This window comes from Amblyomma maculatum, chromosome 1 (genome assembly GCF_055883805.1).
Source record: "Amblyomma maculatum isolate TAMU_Amacu chromosome 1, ASM5588380v1, whole genome shotgun sequence".
NCBI lineage: Eukaryota > Metazoa > Arthropoda > Arachnida > Ixodida > Ixodidae > Amblyomma > Amblyomma maculatum.
Window position 1 is genome coordinate 67,459,453 of NC_139344.1, and position 22,559 is coordinate 67,482,011.

At 46.3% G+C, this 22,559-nt stretch overlaps 2 protein-coding genes across 2 annotated transcripts in view; both read right to left on the reverse strand.

Annotated features, from left to right (window-relative positions):
- Positions 1-3,401: 3,401 nt before the first annotated feature.
- The window catches only part of LOC146202705 (ubiquitin-conjugating enzyme E2 C-like), a 52,802-nt gene continuing 33,644 nt past the window's right edge, over positions 3,402-22,559 (reverse strand). The window contains exon 5 of the mRNA XM_084588258.1: positions 3,402-3,931. Coding sequence (XP_084444384.1) covers positions 3,804-3,931 — 128 coding nt within the window. The 3' untranslated portion in view covers positions 3,402-3,803. The remainder of the gene's footprint in view (positions 3,932-22,559) is intronic.
- On the reverse strand, positions 6,880-9,195 carry LOC146202706 (uncharacterized). The gene has a single exon (XM_084588255.1). It carries the CDS (start codon positions 8,935-8,937, stop codon positions 7,615-7,617), a length of 1,323 nt encoding a protein of 440 aa, XP_084444381.1. The 5' UTR covers positions 8,938-9,195; the 3' UTR covers positions 6,880-7,614.

Consider the following 22,559-nt stretch of genomic DNA (forward strand, 5'->3'; position numbering starts at 1 on the left):
GGCGTAGCCCTTTTCATTCGGTAAAATTTTACAAGTTTGAGAAATGCCACGTAATGCAGTCACAGCGCGCTTCGTGCACCCGCATGCGCTCTCTTCATCGATTACACATGCGATGCCCGCAAGTTTTGTGTCGCAGGACAGCTAGCTCACCAGCTTGCCTACGGTACTGCACACTAAGCATTCTCACCAACGGTGGACACAGTCAGGGCTTACCAACACCTCACGAATACGAGTTGGGTTTTACGAATTCACCCGCGCAGCACCCATCGGCCTCTGAAGCTCGCATCCTTCGCTGAATGCAATGCTGCTTTCGTACGCGAGCTAATAGAACATCTCCATTAAGGGCGACAGAGCATTTTGAACTAAATGCAATGAAAATGCAGTCTTAATTTTTGCGCTTATTTCCAATATGTAACCAGTTTTCTCTCTCTCTCTATAAGCCCTCTATAGTAAAGTCACTGGGACCGGCAAAACTCTACTATATCAGGTGTTAGTGATGACATGGCCCCCAAGATGCTGTCTGCTAATTAAATGGCTACCTACTAATCGCATCTTGTTGCTTAAAGAAAAAAATAAAAACAGTCTAAAATGCTTTCAATCTCTCTTGTCACCTCTCCATGCCATTTTTTCACTTATGATTTTTTTTGTTGACATCTTGTGGAAGTACCTCTTAAGCATGAGGGCAACGTGACCACGACTACAACCGAGTTTGATTTGAAGTGAAAATCAAAGCCTTGCATGGCCACGGGCGTCATCTCCCGCTCTTTGTTTTTTTAAAAGGCAATAGACGAGAAATGCGCGCAGCAGTCAAGTTCTTGCCATCGCCGTCATGAGCTTCGTGCTGCGAAGTGCTGGAAATGTTTGGTCGTTCTTTCCCTTTCCTATTTGTCACTACTTTTTATCTCTTTATTTCTGAACAGACTGACCGCGCCACCTTCTTTGTGTTTGTAGAAAGCTTCACTTTTTTTCCCCTACGCGCTGCATGCTTTTCCTCATCGCTTTCGTAAGTTGGCTTCTCCTGAATGCTGCTAAGCTCGGTGGTAACGCCATTTGATGAAAAAAAAAAAGATACATTTTTTTTTTGTTCGAAAAAGAAAACCTGCGATTCTAGGTAGCACGCGTGCGGCAAGTTATTTCGTTGGAAGTCGTCGCTGCGGCCCAACACACTTTACTATATCTGTTTTTTTAAAAAAATGGCATTACTATAAAATGTATGCTTCCATGGAAGATGAACTGGGTCTTTTCACTTTACTATATCAGTGTTTTTACTATTTCACACTTTACTATAGCGGGGTCCTACTATGTCAGTAAACTCAAATTCACACTCACTGCTTTGTTTCCAAAGAAAAACTGATTAGAACTATCCTTAGCATATGGCCAGATAGCATACAGTACAAGGAATACAATGTAGGAAGTACTTTCTTGTTTAAGCCAATTATATTTTACAATTGTAAGTTAAGTGCAGGTAGGACCGGTTGACAAGCAGTTTAAATTAAGAGGGCAAAAAAAATTAGCAAGCATAAATTGAAAAATCTGTTATGTAAAAAATTACTCCATTATCTGCTCTAGATGCAGATGTCTAGAAGGCTGCAAGTTCACTGGAAGAAATGCGCAAAATAAACTCAAGCAGTACCATGCAGAGGAAAGTGGTTTGGGGGATTTAACGTTCCATGAGAGACGTGGAGGGCTCCAGAAATTTTAATCACCTGGAATTCTTTAACGTGCACTGACATCGCACAGCACATGAGTGCCTTGCTTTTCGCCTCCATCGAAAAGCGGCCGCCATGGCCGGAATTCGATCCCACATCCTTGGGCACAGTAGTCGAGTGCCCATCATGCTGGGACACACAGAGTAAATGTCAAACATAAAATATAGAGAGATACCTGCTTCCTCAAAGAGAGAGAGACTGTGCTGGCCGGCCGTGATGTCCCCTTGGCCAGAGATGGCGGCTAGCACAGCAAAACCGGAAGCAGAGTCTCCACGCGGCCTCTCGAAAGCATTGCATGTGAAGTCGCTGTTGCTTAAGTTTCCATCGTCCAAGTGAATACCGCTTCATAAGTTAGGCTAGTTGGAACATATTCATTGTTAATGGTTGCAAACAGAGGGCAGTCTAAAGAGCACTTGTCTTCCATTCTGCAGTCTTTGTGTGCTCGTGTACAATGCAAACTTATTTGTACTGGCACACTTCCACACCCCACGACCCTAACTGTCCCAAAACACTGCCTCACAGAATACCACGCAGCTTTTCTGCTCCCCACCTATCATTTCCCTCCAACCACCATGACCCACCAGACTCTCCTTCGGGACCTGACCTAACACACCGTCGTCACCACCCCCACATCACGTCCAGTGCTCTTCCAACTGAGCTACAATAAGTGACCGATCTGCTTTCAAGGGTTATTATATAACTGGGTATGCCCACCAGCGCCACACAAAACCACAGTGGCAGATAAAGAAATGCTACATTATTCTGCAAGTGCCATATAAAAGTGACTGAACAGTGAGGGAGGCAGCTGTGCAAGGAATCTCTTCTGCTTCCTACAGCATCAAGACTGCCAGAACTAAGTCCTTCAAGAATGGAATTCTACATTACAGAGTTATACTGTACAGTTTTATTTGCACACACAAACACACAATAGGAAGGGCTCACTAGCCATTCCAGACTTCTTTTTATCAAAAATTATACTCTTGTGTATGAGCAAGCAAACAAGTTGGCAAAAACTTGTGTATCCACAAACACTCTCAAATAACTTATGAAAAAGTATATTCTTCTCGTAAATGAGCAAGCCAGCAAGCCAGCACACTTATGTGCAAATGTGCATCCACAATGGTTTCAAACAATTACTGCCTTCAAAATTTTCTAATAATGCACACTCTTACGTGATTAGCTAAATCACTCCAGCGCAGCAAAAAGTGCCTTCAGGTGCAGAAAAGTCAGTGTTAAGTGCAGATATATACTGTAATTTTCGATGTAGAACTTTTCTGAATTTTTCGCCAGTGCAAATTATACAGGACAAAAATGCCATGACCCCTCATGCCATCTTTGGCATTCCAGCAACAGTCTAAAAAAAAAAGTGCAAAAGAGAAGGATCGAATCATTACAGAGCTTTAATACAGTGCAAACGTGATCTGATTTCGTGGGGATTCAGCTGCACCTGTGCAATGGTAGGTGCGATGCAATTCAGGATAGCTCCCAGAGCTGTTCAGGATGACAGACAGCAGATCACATAATGCTAAAACTGTACTTAACAAATGCCACACAAGGTTTAACCACGTCTTTGTGCCCTTCCACTTCGGCCAAGACAGGACGTGAATGTAAACACTGGCGCTGTTTATGATATTCGTGCCATTCACATTTAAAATCTGCCCCCCCCCCCCCCCCCCCACCCCCCCCCCCCCCACCCATGACAACCAGAGATAATCTATGCTTCCTGCAGGCCAGCTTCAGTTCTTTTTTCATCCTGCAGACTGACACCAGGTTCGAACAGCATGATGCCCACCCGCATAAAGATAGACCAAGAAAATATTTTTTCTCTAGCGCTGTCTCAAGCAGATGTAGGATGACACGCAGCACCCAAGGACTTTGTTCTGAAACAAGTACAGACTTTTGGCACACACTTTGTGCAGATTACTCATTCTGTTACAATGTAGCTGCATTTAGCAGGCTGGCCTTTTGGAGCAGCTTGGCACAATCGCCACAGAAATCACATCAACACTATGCATCTGGCTTGCTTTGGTCCCCCTTCCCCAAACACATAAAAAGAAGCACTTTTGCCAGAGAAGCTCCAGCAGGGTCAGTCTATTACGGAACATTAGAAGACCCTTCTTTAGCTTGTTTCTCATACTTGTCCAGCAGCACTTTCTTATACAGGGCTTGGTTGCTCCATATCTCTGCAGCATAGCCATTCAGTGGACTTGAAACATTGGGCTCTGGACACAGAAAACAGAGGTGATTCCCACTGTTATTAGGTACACAGATATAACACTGGCAGAGGCCCCCTCAAAGCATTTGATACAACACTCAAAACATCAGCGAAAAAGAATCAAGCTGGTACAAGACATTCAACAGCAGTGATTTAACTTCAAACAGCAAAATTCTTCAAACTGTACTAAATCATGAGCACGACAAGGGATGAAATAACACAATCACATTCACTTGAATGAACTGCAGTCTAAACAAACATTCATTAGTGGGGTGACAACAGATATACATTGGTTTCCAAATACCATAAAAGCACTGCACTGAAGGCTAAGTGAACCATAATCTGGGGTGCAACAGCTGGAATAGGATTTGTAGCAATTTTTGAAGGAGTCAAATTCATATTTGAAGCAGCTCAATGAAAAAAAAAAAAAAAAAAAGCACTTTGCAGCATGAATTCAAATTTCGGAGCTGCTAAACAGGCAAGAAACCTTACTTTCAGCACAAAAAAAAATGGTTTCAGTTGGTTTTTGGGGTTTAACGTCCCAAAGAGACTCAGGCTATGAGAAGCCGTATTGGTGTGAATATCGGACCACATGAATGAGATTCGGAGGAAATATAGCAAGGGCCACCTATCACAAGCGCATATTTTTGGCGACAGAAGACGACCTGGTGTGGGACGAAGGTTGCGAAAGTGAAGATGGTGAGGAAGCCGATGAAGCAGCGACCAGCGATAGCCATTGCAGTGTCGACGCGGACTCAGAGTGATGGTGACGTTGCTAGCGCCCAGCCTTCGCAAATAAACTGTTTTTGCAGTTCATGTTTGTCGTCTCTGTGCTTTTATTACAAACATAAGTCCTGCTTGAAATTAATGTTCTGGTTATAGAGTCGACGACTGATTTTTCGGACTCACAACGGACCACGAAAATGTCCGAAAAAACAAATGTGCACCGAGAAAAGCGCAATTTATTGCCTATTATTCACTTTGCACCGGAAAAAGTCATGAATGCTTTTCTACACCATGCTCCGCTTCCGTGCTAACAGGTCTGCTTGAATTTTGCTTGCACCAGCTCAGCTTGTGTGAGCTGCGTTGCTGCAGGTGAGTCATCATCGTCATCGCTCTCAGTCTATTCACACTTGCGACTCGCGAAGGACGCGCGACAGGCAGTCGCATGCGACCAGAGAGCAACTGATGTTCACACTTGCGTATGCGACTTGCGGGTTGCTTTCCACATCGTGTCTACCTTGACTGATCACCACATAGAGTAAAGCTAATTTACATTCACGTCAGCTAAGCCGCTGATTTGTTTAACGGTTTGCGACCAGCAGTCACCTTTCCACCGATGCGACCATTTGCGACTGTCGCTTTTCGACCAAAACGGTCGCGCGACCGCAGCGAGTCACAGACTCCACAAGCACTTGGCGAATAATTTCTACATCTGAGAGCCAGCAGTTCCAACTCGTGGTCAGCGTCTGTGAACTGTGGAAACGAAACGGCCGATGGAATTTTGACACCAGCAGTGCGAAGGTCGTGAATGAGCTGCTCACTGCCTGACAGCTGCTCGAGGACGCTGTCCTCATTCAAGGCAGCTGACTCGTCATTCAGCACAAATCCCGCGTCGCGGAAGCAATCGCGCAGCGTTGTGGGTGCTATAGACTTCCACGCATCGGCGAGCGTTCCAAGTGCTCCAAGCAAATCGACAGAGTAGGTTTTCCTACTGTCGAGGCACACCACAACCACTAACCACTGGATCAAAACGCCGACTCTGTTAAGTGCCTTCTCACTGCCGAGTTGCACGAAAAAAAAAAAAAAAAAAAAAAAAAAAAAAAAAAAAAAAAAAACTCCTTATAAAATCCGGAAACAGCTTCTTGAACTGAAGCAGATTCAATTAAATGAGAGCCGCAGTAGCGACAGAACATAGTTCTCGCATCAGCACGACCACGGCTAGGCCTACTGCTACGCTCAGCAACGCATGTGAAACGCATGGCAAACACACAAAGGAACAGGCAGTCGAAGTGATCACGCTAAAAGAAAAAAAACAAAACAAAAAAAAACAAAAAAAAAAAAAACAAAAAACAAAAAAGTGACGTCCCAGAAACCGAAACTGATAGGCAAATAATATAGCCTCGATCCAGCGTCAGTTTAGCTGAGGAGCGGCACGCAAGGCCAGCACCGATTTCGAGGCTATCGAAGGAAAAGGTAAACAAACAATATGGCGGCGACAAGGCTCAAAATGTGTGGCAGTTGGCCCGGCTGACGCTTGGAATGTCCGAAAAATCGAATAGCACTCCTTAGAGTGTCCGAAATTTTGAGCAACGTAATACATTGACTTTATATGGTATGCCCTGGGACCGGGAAAAAGTCCGAATAATCAAGCATATCCGAAAAATTGGGTGCCCGAAAAATCAGTCGACTGTATTTACAACAGCTGGTTTGAGAGCCCCGGTTCACAGCCTATCTACATTTGCTTTTAGCACTCCAAAGCATTTGTTGAAAAACCTTCGCCGCATAATTATTGCACCCCCCCAACTTCGGAACGATTTTCTGCGAAAAAAAAAGTGCGAGCATGGAGAGTAAATACAGGACGCAATCTCCTTTCTGGACGTCAATGTATCCATACACTTCTGCTTCTTTCAAAACTGGGAACCTGCAACTGTTCCCGCCCGAGAGTACTGTGGTATAACGGAGATTATGCTGCTGTAGTGACTGCTGGAATAGGATCAGAGCAGCCTCGAACTCCATTTCACCAGCCTTTTTTGTTCATATTTTTTGGCAGATATGGCTCTGCTTCCAGGCTGGGTATATGGGGTAGTCTTCTTTCATGCCCCATTCACATGTGGCGCAAAAATTGCTGAGCACAACGAAGTCGAGAACAAGTCCCCTGAACAGTTCGACGAGTTCGATGCCAACGTGCGAGGAGTGTCCCCGTGTCATTCAAGAACAGTCGGATGAGACCGCGATGTTGTATGGATGCCTAATATTTAGCTCCGCATAAACTTCCCGAAGCAGATGATACCACTTTAATGGCAGAAAGTAAAGTGTAACTCAAGAGACTTCTCATGCGCGTACAAGAGGAGAGTGAGAAGTTTGGGCTTAAACTGAACATTAAGGGGAGACGCTGCTCTTTAAACTAATTTTGTTAGTTTTTGTCGCATATAGATGAAAAATGTATGCCTGATGTATTTTTGTATGCTGAACACAAATACGCAATCTGTTTTTATCTATCTTGTGTCAATTTTGAAATATTTGTTAATTAATGACTAATCATTGTGCCCAAGTTTTTAATTAGTTCCTGATCAAAAAATGATTCAAATTTGATATCTGTGTGTTCTGCAAGAGCCAGAGTGTGCAACCATACCATTCTTATAATTTTGGCCTCCCTGGCATAGAAGTTATAGACTTGCCAAATACATCCATCAAAAATTGGGAAAATTTCAACAAATAACTTACTAATTTAATTAAATTTCAAAGAGGAATTGTTATGCTTTTTAGATCTTATTGCAGAGAACAATTCATAAGCTTCAAAATACAACAAGAATTGTTCCAATCTGACCACCACATCTGGAGATATCTTGGGCAACAGTATGTGGAGTGGTTAAAAAATCCATTTTGAGAAAACAAGAAAAGAAGTTTGAAAACAAGGCCGGAGTTTATTTGCTGCAAATCAAGGCTTGTACTTCATTGCAAACTGTGTCAGAAGCCTCCAGGAACATAATCACTATCAACAGTTTTCCCTTGCTTCCTTTTCATGGCACTCCGGAAGTTTTCAGCACCTGCATGCTTCCTGTCCGATGCAGCCAGCCGGCGCTGGTCCTTCTCGGCACATCTTTGTACCAATATGCTGCTTCGATTCAAGTGCAATTCTTTAAGGATAGCCTCAGTGGCATGCTCTTTCCCAGCATTGAATCTGGCGACAGCTTCCCCTACTGCACTCTCAACAGTGTAGAGAGAGGCATGCTTGGTTTTGGGTACGAGTGACCATATCACAGAGTGTAGGCACTCATTTGCATTTTGTGTTGTGCCTCTCTGGCAACGCTCAAGTAGTTTCTTGTCGGAGAGGCGTGTGTATATGGGTAGCAATGCCTCAGCGACATAGTCTGGGAGGTTGTATCGATGCTTTGGTGCTGGCTCCTCCTTCGCCACAGCCTTGTTGTGGATGCACCAGCTGTCTTCCCCTTTTGGACAGAGCGAATGATTCGACCTTGCATCTGTCGAGGTCACATGATGATACGTTGCAAGAACAGCATTCTTCATGTCTTCAATGTTGCCCTGGTTCACCTTCAGAGCCCGCCCATAGTAGGTGGATAATTTTGCAATAAGATCCCCTGTGAGCTTGCCCTTTCCACCGAGACTTTTCTGGCTATCTCCCTTATGCTTTTGCAGGAGATTTCTCAGAGCAGCGCCCATGCGTTTGTGAATATGGTTAATGCAGTCTTCTTTTTCGATTTCCACAAAACCATATACCTTTTCTTCGTGCAGGCTGTTAAAAGCTCGGCTATCGCCGTCGCACAACATCGTTGTATAGCGCAGGCCATGCTTTTGCAGTGATCGCCCAAACAGTATTCGTGCAGCCTCCACTTCCATTTGCCCAGGCTTGCTCAAACTATTTTTTTGGCACTGGTGGTCAGCTCGCCACTGCTCATAGTGAGGGTCATCTTCTTTCGGGCCCAGCTGGCATCCCAAACAAAAGTTTGAAAGCACCACAAAATCGAGCACATACCCGGTAAACAGCTCAATTACTGTGCCTACGCAGATGTGAGAGGAGTGGCCCCTTGTCAGCCACGTTCCATCATATGAAACCGCAATATTGCCGGGGTTTCCGAAGTTTAACTCGCTGTACACCGATTTCACGGCATCGGCGCACTCGCTCATCACATGCGTGGCAGCGTTCAGCGCAGCAGGGTTAAGTTTTTTCTTCACATACTTCTGGAAGGTTTTCGGGTGCAAACCACGTCGTGAGACGTTCAGTGAAGAAAAAATGTCATTTAAAACTGTCTGCCCGTTCCCTGTGCTCATCACTGCACGAGTAGCGAGCACATTCACTTCGAAAGGGTTGCAGGTCTCATTCCCACCTGCTCTCGGCGAGCTCCATTGCGCATCAAGTTCACCGCAATAATCACAGGTTAAAACAAGCTTGACAGCTATTCCGTACTCCCAGCCCGTCTTCGAAAGCGTCACAGGGCTACCGCACTGCTTACACTGCGCATGCTGGAGGAGTTCGTTCACGGCTGCGAGGCTTAGAACGGTGAACGGCGTCCCGACTCCCGGCGTCTCGTCTCCCGGCCTTTCGTTGAAGTCCCCCACAAGGCGCTTGCGCCGGGTCGCAGACATGGATGAAAGCCTTCGCTGTTCTTCTTGTGCGTGGAGATCGATTGCCGCTTTTTGTGCATCGGAAAGAAGTGGCGTATCGACGCGCACTGTTTTCGGCACCGCGACGGGCGTCGCCGCCGCGCATGCCAACGACCCTTCTGATGCACTGCACTGCCTCGTCGAGGTGGTCGTCGCTGCTGCTGCTGGCGGTTCCGATGGCTCCTCACACGTCCGAGGCCGCCGTCTTCGTTTTTTGCCGAAAGCGTGCGCCGTTCGAAATTTCCGTTTTCCACCAGCCATCGCGACGGAGAAATGCGGTCGAAATGCGGCGAAATGCAAGATGGCGAACGATCGGAGCAGCAGCGTCTTTGTGTAGCAGACGATTCTGCCGGCGTCGAATCGGAAAGCAGGATTTGTCCCACGTGATGCAAGAACACCAATCCGCCTTTTGCGCGAGGATGTGGCGCCATCATGCGGGAGCGGGCGGGAAACACATTGAGCGGCAGTGTAGCAGACGCGAAAACGCACCATACGAAATGGCCACGCCAACGCTGGTAGAAAGTGAAAGCTGCCCCCCTTTTTTTGGCCTCGGAGCGGAAAGTAGTGACAGTGATTGCAGCATATCATGTTCACGCAGTATGAGGGAAGGTAGAGCATTTTCACAATCCACTCATAACGCACGTACGCATATACTATCTTCGTATTGTAAGAGCGTGTAGCGCGGGCCATGTTCGACGTGACAGAATGAGACGCTCTCAGCGTGCAGGTTTTCGGCAGACAGGAGAGCGTGGGGGCAGAGAGAGAGAGAGAGAGAGAGGGATCTCAAAGGGCAAAGCAGCCAGGGGTTTGTTGATGCTGCAGAGCTAGGTGGAATCGTCTCCTGTGACTTTGAGCGGCGCATATGCGCGGGGTGTCTTGAGTTACCGAGCACAATGCGGTCACCGCGGCGCCGGCATGGTGCAATGAGCGTCGCTTCCTCCTCGCGTCATCTACGACCGTGCAGCTATAGGATTGCATCAACGAAGATCGGCAGAGAGTCACATATACACACCCCGTGAAAAGGGCATTGTCCCGGCCGGAATGCACACCTGCAGGAAACGCGCTGCATTTTTCTGGCAGTGGATGATTCAGAGCTGTAGCCGGTTTCTGGCCTCAGGAGTCAGAACGGATGTGGTCGCAGTGGTGAAAAGGTTCTCGGTGCGCAGAGAATGGTCATTCTGTTGTGAAAGGATCTCCAACGTTCATTTCTGCCTCCGCCGCGATTTCTGCGGAATCAACAACTTGGTGACACATGTGAATCTCCTACATATCGGATGCGCATCTCGGTCAGGAACCAACCCTGTTCTACGTCCAGAGCGATCCACTCTGCAAGTGAACGAGCATGAACCCTCCAGGAGACTCATTTATTGTGCCGGGCGGTTTCCTTGCCGTTGCAAACGGTTGGACGAAGACGACGATTATCAAGCTCCCTAACGAAGTGCATCTGATTGCGTACATTAAAGGAACAAAGTCCGGATGCTTTGGCGTGCACGAAGGCGAGCCTTTAATTAAAAAAAAAAATGCTGTGCGTCGTGCAAGTGCGTCATATGCTCCGAGCGGCAAAAACACAGATACTACAGGTATGTATGCATCTAAGCGAAATAGGCATGATGAAAAGTACCTACTGGAGTTTTCACCCAGGCTGTAGCGCACCAGTGATAGCTGCAATGAGGATTTCTTCGGTGCGTGATTGCTGCAGTTGCACCGGGGCCTGAAGGCATTGTATTTTTTGTCCCTTCTTATCTTTATGTGTGAAAGGGCTAGGTAGCTTCGATATTACAGGCGGCTGTGTGCGCTAGGCCGTAATATTTAGCATGTTTTATCGTGACTGCCACCTGACTAACAAGAAAAAAAATACGGCGTTTTAATGCACTGCCGTTCGCGAGCCTCATGACCAGCTCAACCACTCGGCTCGCTAACGGCGGTGCATCACAACAAACACCCTTTCTTTTTCTTTTTAGTCAGGCGGCAGTCGCGATAAAACATGCTAAATATTACGGTCTAGCGCACACAGCCACCTGTGATATCTGCGCTACCCGGCCCCTTCGCACATAAAACAAACGACAAAATACATCGCCATCAGACGCCCCGAACAAATGCTCATTGCGGCTATCACTGGTGGGTTACAGGCTTGGTGCAAACTCCGGTAGATACTTTTCATCATGCACATTTCCTTTAGATGCATACATACCTGTAACGAAGTGTTTTTCGCACAGTCGAGAGCACGCAGTCGGCTGCCAAGGTCGCCCATTCACGTCTTGACGCTTGGTTGCCCTAATCCAAGCTTCACGCCGTTGCCTAACAAAACGCGTCTTGCATCCCGGCACGCCTCGAGAGTGGCAGTCGTAAGCGGCACAGGTGGTTGGCATCGTTTTACCGAGGCTATGAACGTGAGCGCGCAGCCCCCGTGCGTTGGCTATGAGTGCGGCGACGAGAAGCGCCGTCAACGCCGCTCAGTGTGTTTTCATCAGTCGCCGCTGGGGCTTCGCGCATGCGCAGAAAACTCGCGCAAAAGGCGGATAGCGTGCGAGATTTTAGTTTTTTTTTGCGGCGGTCTAGCTCCACTGTTGCCAGACGGAGAACTGTTTCCCGCAAGGAATGGAAAATAGAAGAGTGCAGCTTTCGAACGATACCAAGATGGCCGCGCTACGCTGCGCCGTTGCCGCGGGGCGCGAGGTTGAATTCGACTAATCTTGAGGTCCTTTTATGAGCGAAAATTGTCGTGTTACTGACTTTAAAATCTAATAACGCAATAAATACTAGTCGGAGGACTATAATATTTCAGGAATGGGTTCTTCAGAACCTCCAGATTCCAGAAAAAAATAGTTCAGAAAACCGAATTTTGGGCGATTTTTCGGCCTCAAAGAGCCGTGTCTCCCCTTAAAAAGACAAAGATCATAGCATCTTGCCTTGTCAAATCCTGGAGCATCAAGGGACAAAAAGTGGAAGCTGTGACAGATTTTCTCTTCTTGGGCTCCAAGATTACCCCGGAAAGAGACTGCAGCCATGAAATTAGGAGACGCCTGCTTCTGGGAAAAAGAGCCATGGCTAGCCTTGACCGCCTAGTAAAGAGCAGAGACATTAGACTGCCTGCCAACCAAGATCCGTATAACTCGTGCTATGGTCTTTCCAGTTGTGATGTATGGATTCGAGAGTTGGACTGTGAAGAAGGCTGACCACCGAAGAATTGATGCGTTTAAATTGTGGTGCTGGCAGTCGATATTGTTGACCATAAACCCTGACTGCTCATTGGAGAGTCAAATTCTAAAGTTAAAGCTCAGCTACTTTGGTCATCTGATGAGAAGAGAGGAGTCGCTCGAGAGAGATTTGATGTTGGGAAAGGCTGAGGGTCACCGGAGAAGGGGTAGGCAGCGAACGCGGTGGTTAGATGGCACCCTCGAGGCGCTGCAGGTGAAGTTGTGTGATGTTAGGAAGATGTTGAGAGACCGGAAAGCGTGACGTGAGATGGTTCATAGGGCCATAGGGCCACGAAGAGTCGGACACGACTGAACTGAATTGAACAGAAACTTCCCGAACTGCTCGCACACAGTCTGAAGTCAACTTATGAGCCGCGCGGACAACTTCGTCTTGACGTACCTCTGCCAAGTTCTTGCATGCAGACCGCGGTGCGATGTATTCATTGTTTAAAATATATCATTCAGAGCCGCACTTTGATTTCTAGTCGACTACATGAGAATGTTTACCATGAACGGGCTCACTGTCTGGTCGGTCTTCAAGCACGGCGAGCTCCATCGCGATGAAATGTTTCCACAGTTTGTGCACACCATATTCAATTTGGCAGCAAGGCCACATTCCCTTTTGGATTTGTCGATGTTTACGTTCCCGTTGCACACTTTGTACTTCACAGACGCCAGCATCTCGTTCACTAACTGCAAGCTAACAACAGTGAAGGTCGTGTCGCTAAGCGGGACGGTTGTGGAGTCTTCAATTCTGCCGATGATCTCCGTCTTGCGCTCCGTTGCTGCAGCCGCTGCCATCTGTTGAATCTTCTCTTGGGCCTTCCTGTCCATTTCTTTTGTGTCACAAGTTTGTAGCATCACAGTATTGCAACAAATGCGACTGTTGTCCAAAGAGATTTCTGTGGCCGGCGCCGCCGTTAGGCCTATCACGATCGGCACTTTTGATCCACTGGCGGAGGCATAGCCAGGGCGGTCAAGGTTTCCACGGCTCTCGGAGTGTACACAGCGCTTTTCACGTTGCTAATAAACGATTTTTTTCGCTTCTTTCCGCACTTGTGAGAAACACGGAAATTCGGCGCCAGCGTCTACATCGTTGCAGGGTGCTCCAACGAATGCACTTTGGCAAAATGGCTACCGCTTCCGCGCCGCCAGAACCCTTCAATGCTCTTACTGGTCACGAAACTCCTACGTAACGCTACGGAAGAGGTTCATAGACCGCCCGTGCTGCCACTGGGCACAGAAGGGCACCGTCCAAGGAGCTCAGCACTGTCACGACCGATCAGAAAGCATCACCGCTGGTAATTAGAGTGCGAATTTGACGTCTCCTGTTATGCTCTGCATTGACATCATGTAACTAGCATCGCCGCTGGTAATTAGAGTGCGAATTTGACGTCTCCTGTTATGCTGTGCATTGACATCATGTAACTCGTATGCTTAGAACCATGCTGAACACTTGTTGCGTATCAGGATGCCTCTCCGGCTACAAAGGTACGACCGAGAAGGTCTCTTCGTTTCACTTTCGCGCTGACAAGGAGCTGTCAAAAAAATGGAAGTGTGCAATACCGCGGGAAGAGACTGGTGACTTCACTTTTGAATCTAAATATGCGCGTTTGCGAAAAACAATTTCACGCTGCGGACATCACTGTCAACAGCGGTATCACTGCAATGAGGGAGGCCGGCGCTCCAGCCTAGCACTATCCCAAGGATTTTCGAAGGCCTTACAAGCTATTTGACAATTATCTAAACAACGTAGGCGATCGCCAGTAGCCCGGAAACAGGGGAGACCGCGGCAGTCCCGAATTAAGTGACAGCAAAGGGAGCTCAGCTGACTCAGCTTACATTTTACGCGACGCAAAGAGCGATATCTGTTTGTGCACAGCTAATAAACAGCCATAGCACCGAGGTGCACCCGTCGCCATCAGCGCAGTCCTGGTAAAACATCGCTCACAGTCTCGAATCGTGGAATATTGTGCTATTTCCTTAAGCACTTGTTTTTCGAATTCGTGACATAATTGCGAAACAAGCGGCAGAAAAAAGCTAGAAGCAAAGATCAAAATCAACGCCACGGGAGCTGCAGCAGCCGTGCACTGCGGCTGTGGGCAGGCCCAAGAGAAAACGGCGGCTATTGGTCAGCGAGGACAGCCGGGCACCGCGACGGCATGCAGGCCAACGCGCACCTGACAGCTCCGATCTCGACGATGTGGTGACACCGGTGGCACTATAAGCTGACATCAACATGGCGCTAACCATCACCATAGAGCGACAAGGGCAAAGAAAGCACAAAAATTATGTTTGCTGACAATCTGCCAACCGATATTAGCCGACAAAGATCTCTGACTGCGCCTTAGCATTGCGATCATGCACTATGTGTTCAACACTAACTGCGGTGGCGTTTGTTCCTGTGCTGCAAGTTTTGCGATCGGAAAGAACAGGGTGTAGGCAGGAAACAAGTAAACAGTGCTGAGGCTCATTTAGAGGGTGCTAAGTATGCCCTTCAACGTTATAAATTTCATTCATAGCAGGCTTTATGCTTCGCAGTTAGTTTCACATCTGCCGACTGCTCTGGTGAGGCATTCATATATCGTTAGCGTTGTTCTCGTGTCTCGTGCAATCGCCTAATAGGGAGCACATCCTGATGTCACCTAATACGATAATGACGAGACAATTTGAACTTTTAGGTGCAGATAAAACTCGAAATATGACGGTTGCCTGCAGCTCCGGCAACGGATCCACGCCCTAAAGTGCCCAGCTGCGCCTCTAGCGGCCAGCACTGACTCTATAGACCGTTTTATCATGGGCACTGCCAGTTTGTGTATGTGGCGCTATCTAGCGGCCAAGTTGTGAACAACCACCATGCTGGTATGTGCGGTCCCATGCACACAACCAGCAACAAGTAGCACACATCGACATTTCGGTGCATTCGTATGCCAATGTTTGCTTTCTGAAAGTACCTGGCTGAAAGAAAAAAAAAAGATTTTGAGCAGCAGCCAAGCCATTCTGTCAGAAATGACCAAGATCTATGCTCGTTATCGGGTCGGCCGAAGGCTACAAGCATGATTGCGATTAGTATACAACTTTTATGTGGCGCAGAGAGGAGGGTGCAACACTGGCCGCGAGGGCAGTGAAGCAAGCAAAGCAGGGCTGCTTTTAATCTACTTTTAATACTTAAATGATTTCTAGAGACGGGCTACCATAACAATTTGAGCAATGAAAGCAAGCGAATGTAGCCAGTTCATGTCATGTTAAGAAACAATGCTAATCGCGCTACATTTGTTGGGTCAGCCGATCATTCATACACTGTCTACTGCTTGAGCGGCTACTGCGGGAGTTCTCACACCTCCACTGATGTTCTATTCATAAGGATCCATTTACTCTGCCCTAGGCTACTTTTGTTGGGTGACAAAGCCGGGGTGGGGCATTCAAGCGTCCATTGATTGATTTGTGGGGTTTAATGTCCAAAAGAGACTCAGGCTATGAGAGAAGCCGTAGTGGAGGACTCCGGAAATTTCAACCACCTGAGGTTCTTTAACGTGCGCTGCCATCGCACAGCACACGGGCGCCTTACTTTTCGCCTCCACCGAAAAACTGCCGCCGAGGCCGGGATTCGATCCCGCATCCTTGGGAACAGTAGTTGAGCGCTGTAACCACTGCGCCACCCCGGCGGGGTAGCATTCAAGCGTCCACTACCAGGCAATCGGATTACAGCATTGCCTACGACTCAATCACCAGTTTGCCGGTATGTGCGGGGAGTGGCGATGAGTGTTGTCGACGGCAGGAGCTGCTATTCTGGAATTCCTATGAGTGGTCGCTAGCTGCGGTTGTTTGATGCTGCAGTCGTGCTGACATCCAGATGAAAGTGAGAATGAACAACTGATGCTTACTGAATAGTGACCTTAAATTATGTCCCATAATGACATCAGTGAACGCTGCTTTTGACGCAAGATTTACTTACTTCAAGAAATCACTGCTTTTTTCATGACTATATCCCCATTTATTATCAACAGAAAAGTTTATGGGATGCGTATTTAAAAAACTAAATATGCAGTGCCATTTCACTACATAATAAGTTGACAGTCAATTTATTAGCCATCGTTGTCTTCAAGTGGGGCATGTTCTTTCATACTTTCATAAACCTCAGGTGACTGCATCGAAATAGTTTTTCTATCTCAGACAGCATCTCGTAAATATTTGTCACAAGGAATATCATTTGCTTGCACAGGTATTCAGTTTTTCCTGTCCCTTCTCTACAAACAGTGTTCCGAACTCGCAGGAAAGGCTGCCAAAGTGAAACAATTTCGGCTGCTGCTGGAAATTCAAAGGCCGCTCGTCTTCACTTGATTGCAATAGTTGTAACTAACAGCGTACAATTACACACGCGCATACCACCTCTGTTATCTTTTTATCTTCTGTTAATCATCCGTTTTCGGTTGTTTCTGTCGTGTTAATTCGAACAAGAAGTAAAGAAAAAGATTTTGCTAGCCGCGGCATCTCTCAGCAGCTAAACTGAGGCCAGTGGTAATGAAACGATCAGGGAAAGGAAGGAAAGAAAGGGGTGAAAAGAAGAAAGAACAGAAACAGGGCGAGTAAAAAGCGTAGAAAATATATAAAAAAAAAGGCTGTAAAGAGAGCACATCGCTCGCATCAGCTAACCAGCTTAGACACTTTGCGACTATTCAAGACATTCAAGACACTGTGTGCAAAAGAATGCCCTGGCGCCCCCGCTGCTTTCACTGCGTCCCCACATACCAGAGAGGAGGAGCGGCGCTGTGTGTTCCAATTCGAGGCTATTTTTCACCTCGCCGCGAAAACGGTCTATATGAAACTTCGGCGGGAATTTCGTGACCACAAGGAGCATTGAAGGACTCTGTCGCCACTGATGTTCCCAGCAGACGACGCGGGCGCGTCAATAAGAAAGCAGGCTTCAGTCACGTGCACAGACTAGCGAACAGCATCGAGTGTTTCAGCTGGTTTTTGGCAGCATTTTCTACCACATTAAATAAGCGCAAAATAACAGCAATGGCGCGAAAGTGACAACGAAAAGCCGCTCTTTAAATGAGACCAAGACAGCGCCAATCACTGCAGTAGATGACAATAGTGTGCTGCAGAAAAAGCACTGTCCTTGTGCGAATATTTCCTCAGAGTGAGCGCGGATATAAGTTTTTCTACTCATTTTACAGCGCAAATATTGACTCTGGAGGTTAGAAAGTTCACAGACTGATAAAAAAACAGCTGCACATTTTCAAAATTCTATTTCTGAAAAATCTATTTTTTTAGCAATTTTTTTCGTCCTAAAGAGCTGCCTTCTCCCTGAAACAATTTCATGCTTATGGCGCAGCTTGGCACAGAAATATGCAGCTATATAAAAATGGCACAATTGGCACAGCTGTTGCACCCCTGCATAATGAAACAGCTTGAAAGGGGCAACAAGAGGGGTTAGGTGCTGCTAAAAAACATTTGATACTACGTCAAACATACCTAAGGCACGAAAAGTAAAGGATGCTGCTAAGTTCATTTATCAAAGGGAGCCCACAACGGGTTTCTTATGTTCTAGACGCGAGAAGGGCAGAGCAAATGAGATGGCTAGCTATGACCGTGCGCACAAAAATGCAGTTCTCATGTTCAATCTCACACTCTGACTTGTCGACGCAACCGCAGGACTGCAGCTAGTCATGTGAATAAATGAGTAGGGCCATTTGAGATTACTGACAATTTGCAGCTGAACAACACGCTGAAAGAGCCAATGTAGGGCCACTCACAACGGGAGAGCTGAAACTACTTTCAAAGGGAAATTGCTGTAGAAAAATGTTGCATAAGCTGGATAGCACAGAGATAAGAGGACCGCAGGGAGGTCCCTCGAAAGATTGCTGTAGTACTCATAGGCAGCGAAATAACAAAAGAAACGAAAAACGCCTCACAGCCCCACATGCATGATTATGCAACTGGTAGCTCTGCAACACACATGACAGCCAGCAAAATGACTGAAAAATTGGCAAATGCCGCTCATATGAGATCACCCCGTGAGGCGCCATAGTGTTATGTGTGTTTTGCTTGAGTGCACAAACCGCACCGTCCACGCTGCACGATGGAAGCAACCGGTTTGGTTTGTGGGGTTAAACGTCCCAAAGCGAATCAGGCTTTGAGAGACGCTGTAGTGGAGGGCTTCGGAAATTGACCACCTGGGGTTCTTTAACGTGCACTGACATCGCACAGCAAAGTGGCACCTTGCTTTTCAACTCCACCAAAAAGCATCCGCCGCAGCCGGGACCAAATCCCACTCAGTAGCCAGGGCACTCGAATACCTGAGAATCCAGTGTTAGGTGCGATGGCCCCGGTTTGATGCAAGCAAACGCAGAGGGCACTTGTGTGCATTTTGACGTGAGTGTACGTTAAGGAGAGATTCTACTCGACGACACTTTTTCTTTAATATTTGACTTAGAGCTATGAAACTCTGGCTAGAAATTCAGTTATGCTGATTTCAAATCTGCTATTAGTTTTATTGTAAGTTCCATAGTTTTCTTTATGTTCATTGACAGTGTGCAAAATAAACAGCCTTTTGCCCCCTCTTGTTTTTGTACTAAATTTCCATAAACACACATCATTGATGGCTCATTTTGATCCATATAAACTGTAGAGTGCCAAAAACTAATAATAATACATATAAAGTATGCTAATGACGTGAAAAATTTGAACCTGGCAAGTCATCTTCAAGAAGTCACCATGTGGTAATTAATTTTTTTTGCAAATATCTCATTAGTATGTATTCTTGAAAGAGAGGCACTCCTCATACCTCAGAGAAAATGTGTGCAAAATTTCATTCAGATATGAGCATCAGAAGTACCAAAAACAAGGGCAAACTCAAGAAATTGCCCAAAATTGCATTATGAGAAAGACGCATTCAAAGTTAAAATTGGCCTCGAGATCGAGCAGAGTCGCCACCTTGCGGCTCAGCGGCGAAACCTACTCAGTGTGGATGCGTTTTCGCGTCGCGTGCCAGCCCGCAGTGATTTATGCACGCGTGCGGCGTGTACAGGAGTATTTTTGTTTGTTTCGCAGTTCCTGTGAGCTTTTGCTTACCATCTGCCTCTTGCAAAATAAATAACCCCAGGTTTCATTAAAAAAAAATATACTTGTCCGTATCGAGCATGTCATGCTTGGATAAGCACATCATCCATCGCGGTCTTCGGCGCTTGAGATCCTTTGACATGCAATGTCTCAAATGAAGTGGCACTGTCGTTACCACTGTGTCAAAGCAAAACAGGTCGTTGCCGTCAATAAAAGTTAATGCAAACGCTCAGAAATCGCATATTCCCGTTTCTGTTTGGAATACCGCAGCTACTAAAACATGCCACCGCAGACTGCTTCATATAGCAGAAGGCAGTTTGAACAGACCACTCTATGCCTACTGTGCCGTCTGTATGCACGATATAGTTAGAGTTGTGTGAGTATTTTTTTTTTTTTAAACCTCTGTCGCAGTGTCTCAATGGTAAGGGCGCTCAACAGCTGATTTCGAGAACGGGGGAATCAATCACAACAGTTTCGAAAGGCGTCCTCTGCTGTGGGATTTGACTGCACAATAAACAATCCCATGTGGTAAATGTGGTGTTAATAATGAAAACGAAAATAAGAACGACACCAAAACCAGCCTCTGCAATCATCCGTCATAGCGGATGCCGCTTTCATGCGTTAAGCCCGGGCCAACATGCATTTCTTTTTTTTTGTTGTTGTTGTTGAAGGCTTCTGTGCATCCGTAAAAGTTTTAGTGAGCACATTTTGCCTTAGAGAAATGCTCGAATGTTTGGGAAACATATTCCTTGCACCTAATTGTTACACTAAATATTACATAATACACCTAGATCAATGTACTTTACTGGTAGCCTATTTCAATCATTATAATCCCTTTTCGTCCAAGTGCTGTCTTCCGACAAAACTCATTCTGACAGGGGGAGTAAAACTCCCCCTGTCATTTCTGACAGGGGGAGTAAAACAGCTCCATGCAGGCTTAAATATCAGTGTTTAGTTCGGGAATAAATACATTTTTATAGGTGCATGATAAGATGACCTCCATTTCTTTCGGAATAGTTTTACATCCGGCATCTGTTTTGGAAGCAAACCTAATATTTTACTTCGCATAAGATTTAGTCACTGCTAAATAATTAGTGATAAAGAAATTTTCAGCCTGTAAAATTGCTTCCCAGAACATGACAGTGCCCATGCGCAGTTTATAACGATGTCTTCGCAGCGAGTAATTCGTAGCTTGCACTTTAACGTTACTGAAAATTAATCGCTGATTATTGTAAATTCTGTCAAGTGTGTAAAAGTTCTCTTACACGGTGAAATTTATTCGCATTGCAAAACATAATAATTACCGTTACCGTTATATATTAACATCACACACATCAGAAATCCCTTATACTTTCCTCGGTGTCAGGAAATTATTTACAGTTAGTGGCGCATGCATTAATACGCTATCACATTCTATGGCAGTGGCAGCAAAAAGCATCTCGGCAAATTCAATCCACTCAGCGCTGTACACGTGAACAATCAGCTTTCCTGTGCGGCGAGGTTTCCTGTACAGTGTCGGCGTGATCTCATTTTTGGGGAATACTTGTGCGTGGTTGTCTGGGCCAGAGTAGATGTGCACTCAGTCTAAAGCAACTCGCCATGCAGTGCGCTGCCAATGCTACATTTAACCTGCTTAATCCTCGGGTCAAGTACGATATAATGAACCAGGCTTTCTCGATACAATCTAAAACCTTGTATCTGCGTGGGCTTGACACTAAATTCGCCGGTCTCACTCGCATGAGACACGCACAAACTGTTTAAAAGTCGACAAGAAAAACAAAGCTGTCATTAGGCAGGCCCAAGCATTAGGCGCGTGAGCGCGGTACAGCGCCAAGAAACGTGCAAGGTAAATCTAGAAGACTGGCGGTTGCGTGCTTTGTTTTCCTAAAATCCGCGTTTCTTCTGCTGCATTGGCGAAATCCTTGGATTTTTTTCTGCAATATCGCAGAAATACTGCAGAAGACACGTTTTCATCGCCAACAAACCCGCTGTAAACTCGGAAGCAGACATACGCAGCGTGCGTTTCTGCGAGCGCCGCCGGCTGCCGATCCACACTACCAGATTTTTATTTAAAAAAGAGGGCTTTATTTCTTACTAAACTTTGGAACAAAAGAAGAAAATTGTCCATAAAGCAGCCCCTGGCACTAGAAACTTCCTGCAGCATATGTCGCTCCCTATGACCCTTGCGAGTGGACTCCATCACTTGCTTTCTTTCTTCAGTGTGCGGCGATTTGCTCTCGCTTCCGCAGTCAGCTTCAAGGACATTTGTTTATGCCTTGCTATTTCTCTGGACACGCCAAGCTATGATGCATTGGCTTGTGGAGTCCAATAATTGACGAAAACCGCACTAGCTGCTTGTATCCAATTCCTATAGAATGGGCCGCGACAGCAGCTTTGACGTTGACTTTCAGTCATTTAACAGCCACCGTGTGCTCCTTAAGCCCGTATGAAGCTTTTTTTACTCCCCTTGTCAGATAGAACGAGTTTGCTCGAAAGATAGCACAGACGAAAAGGGGTTCTAATGATTCAAATGGGCTACCAGTGCACATTGATCTATGTGTACTATGTAATATCTAGAGTAACAGGTACTGCGAAGATTTGTTTCTCAAACGTTTGAGTCTTTCTCTAAAGCGAAATGTGCTCATTGCCACTGTTACGGATGTGCAGAATCCTTCAACAGAAAAAAAGAAATTAAATGCATATATGGGTTTAACGCGCCATGCAACATCGGCTATACGGCGGATGATGTAGGGGCGGGCCTCTATGTCATTAACCACGTGGGATTGTTCAACGTGCAGTCAGATCCCACAGACGAGGACCGCCTTTCGAAACTGCCAGGATTGAACCCCGTTCTCGAAATCAGCAATCGAGTGCCCTACCACTGAGACTTCGCGACAAAGGTTCAAGAGGAAAAAAAAAACAATAATAATAATAAAAAAAGTACTCTGACAACTCTATCGTGGATACAGAAGGCACAGAGTGGCTTGTTCAAACTGGATTTTGCTATGCATCATCAGTCTGTGGTCG

What these genes read in the sequence shown, in the direction of transcription:
- LOC146202706 (XM_084588255.1), bottom strand. Translation starts at nt 8,937, where the DNA reads ATGAGCACAGGGAACGGGCAGACAGTTTTAAATGACATTTTTTCTTCA.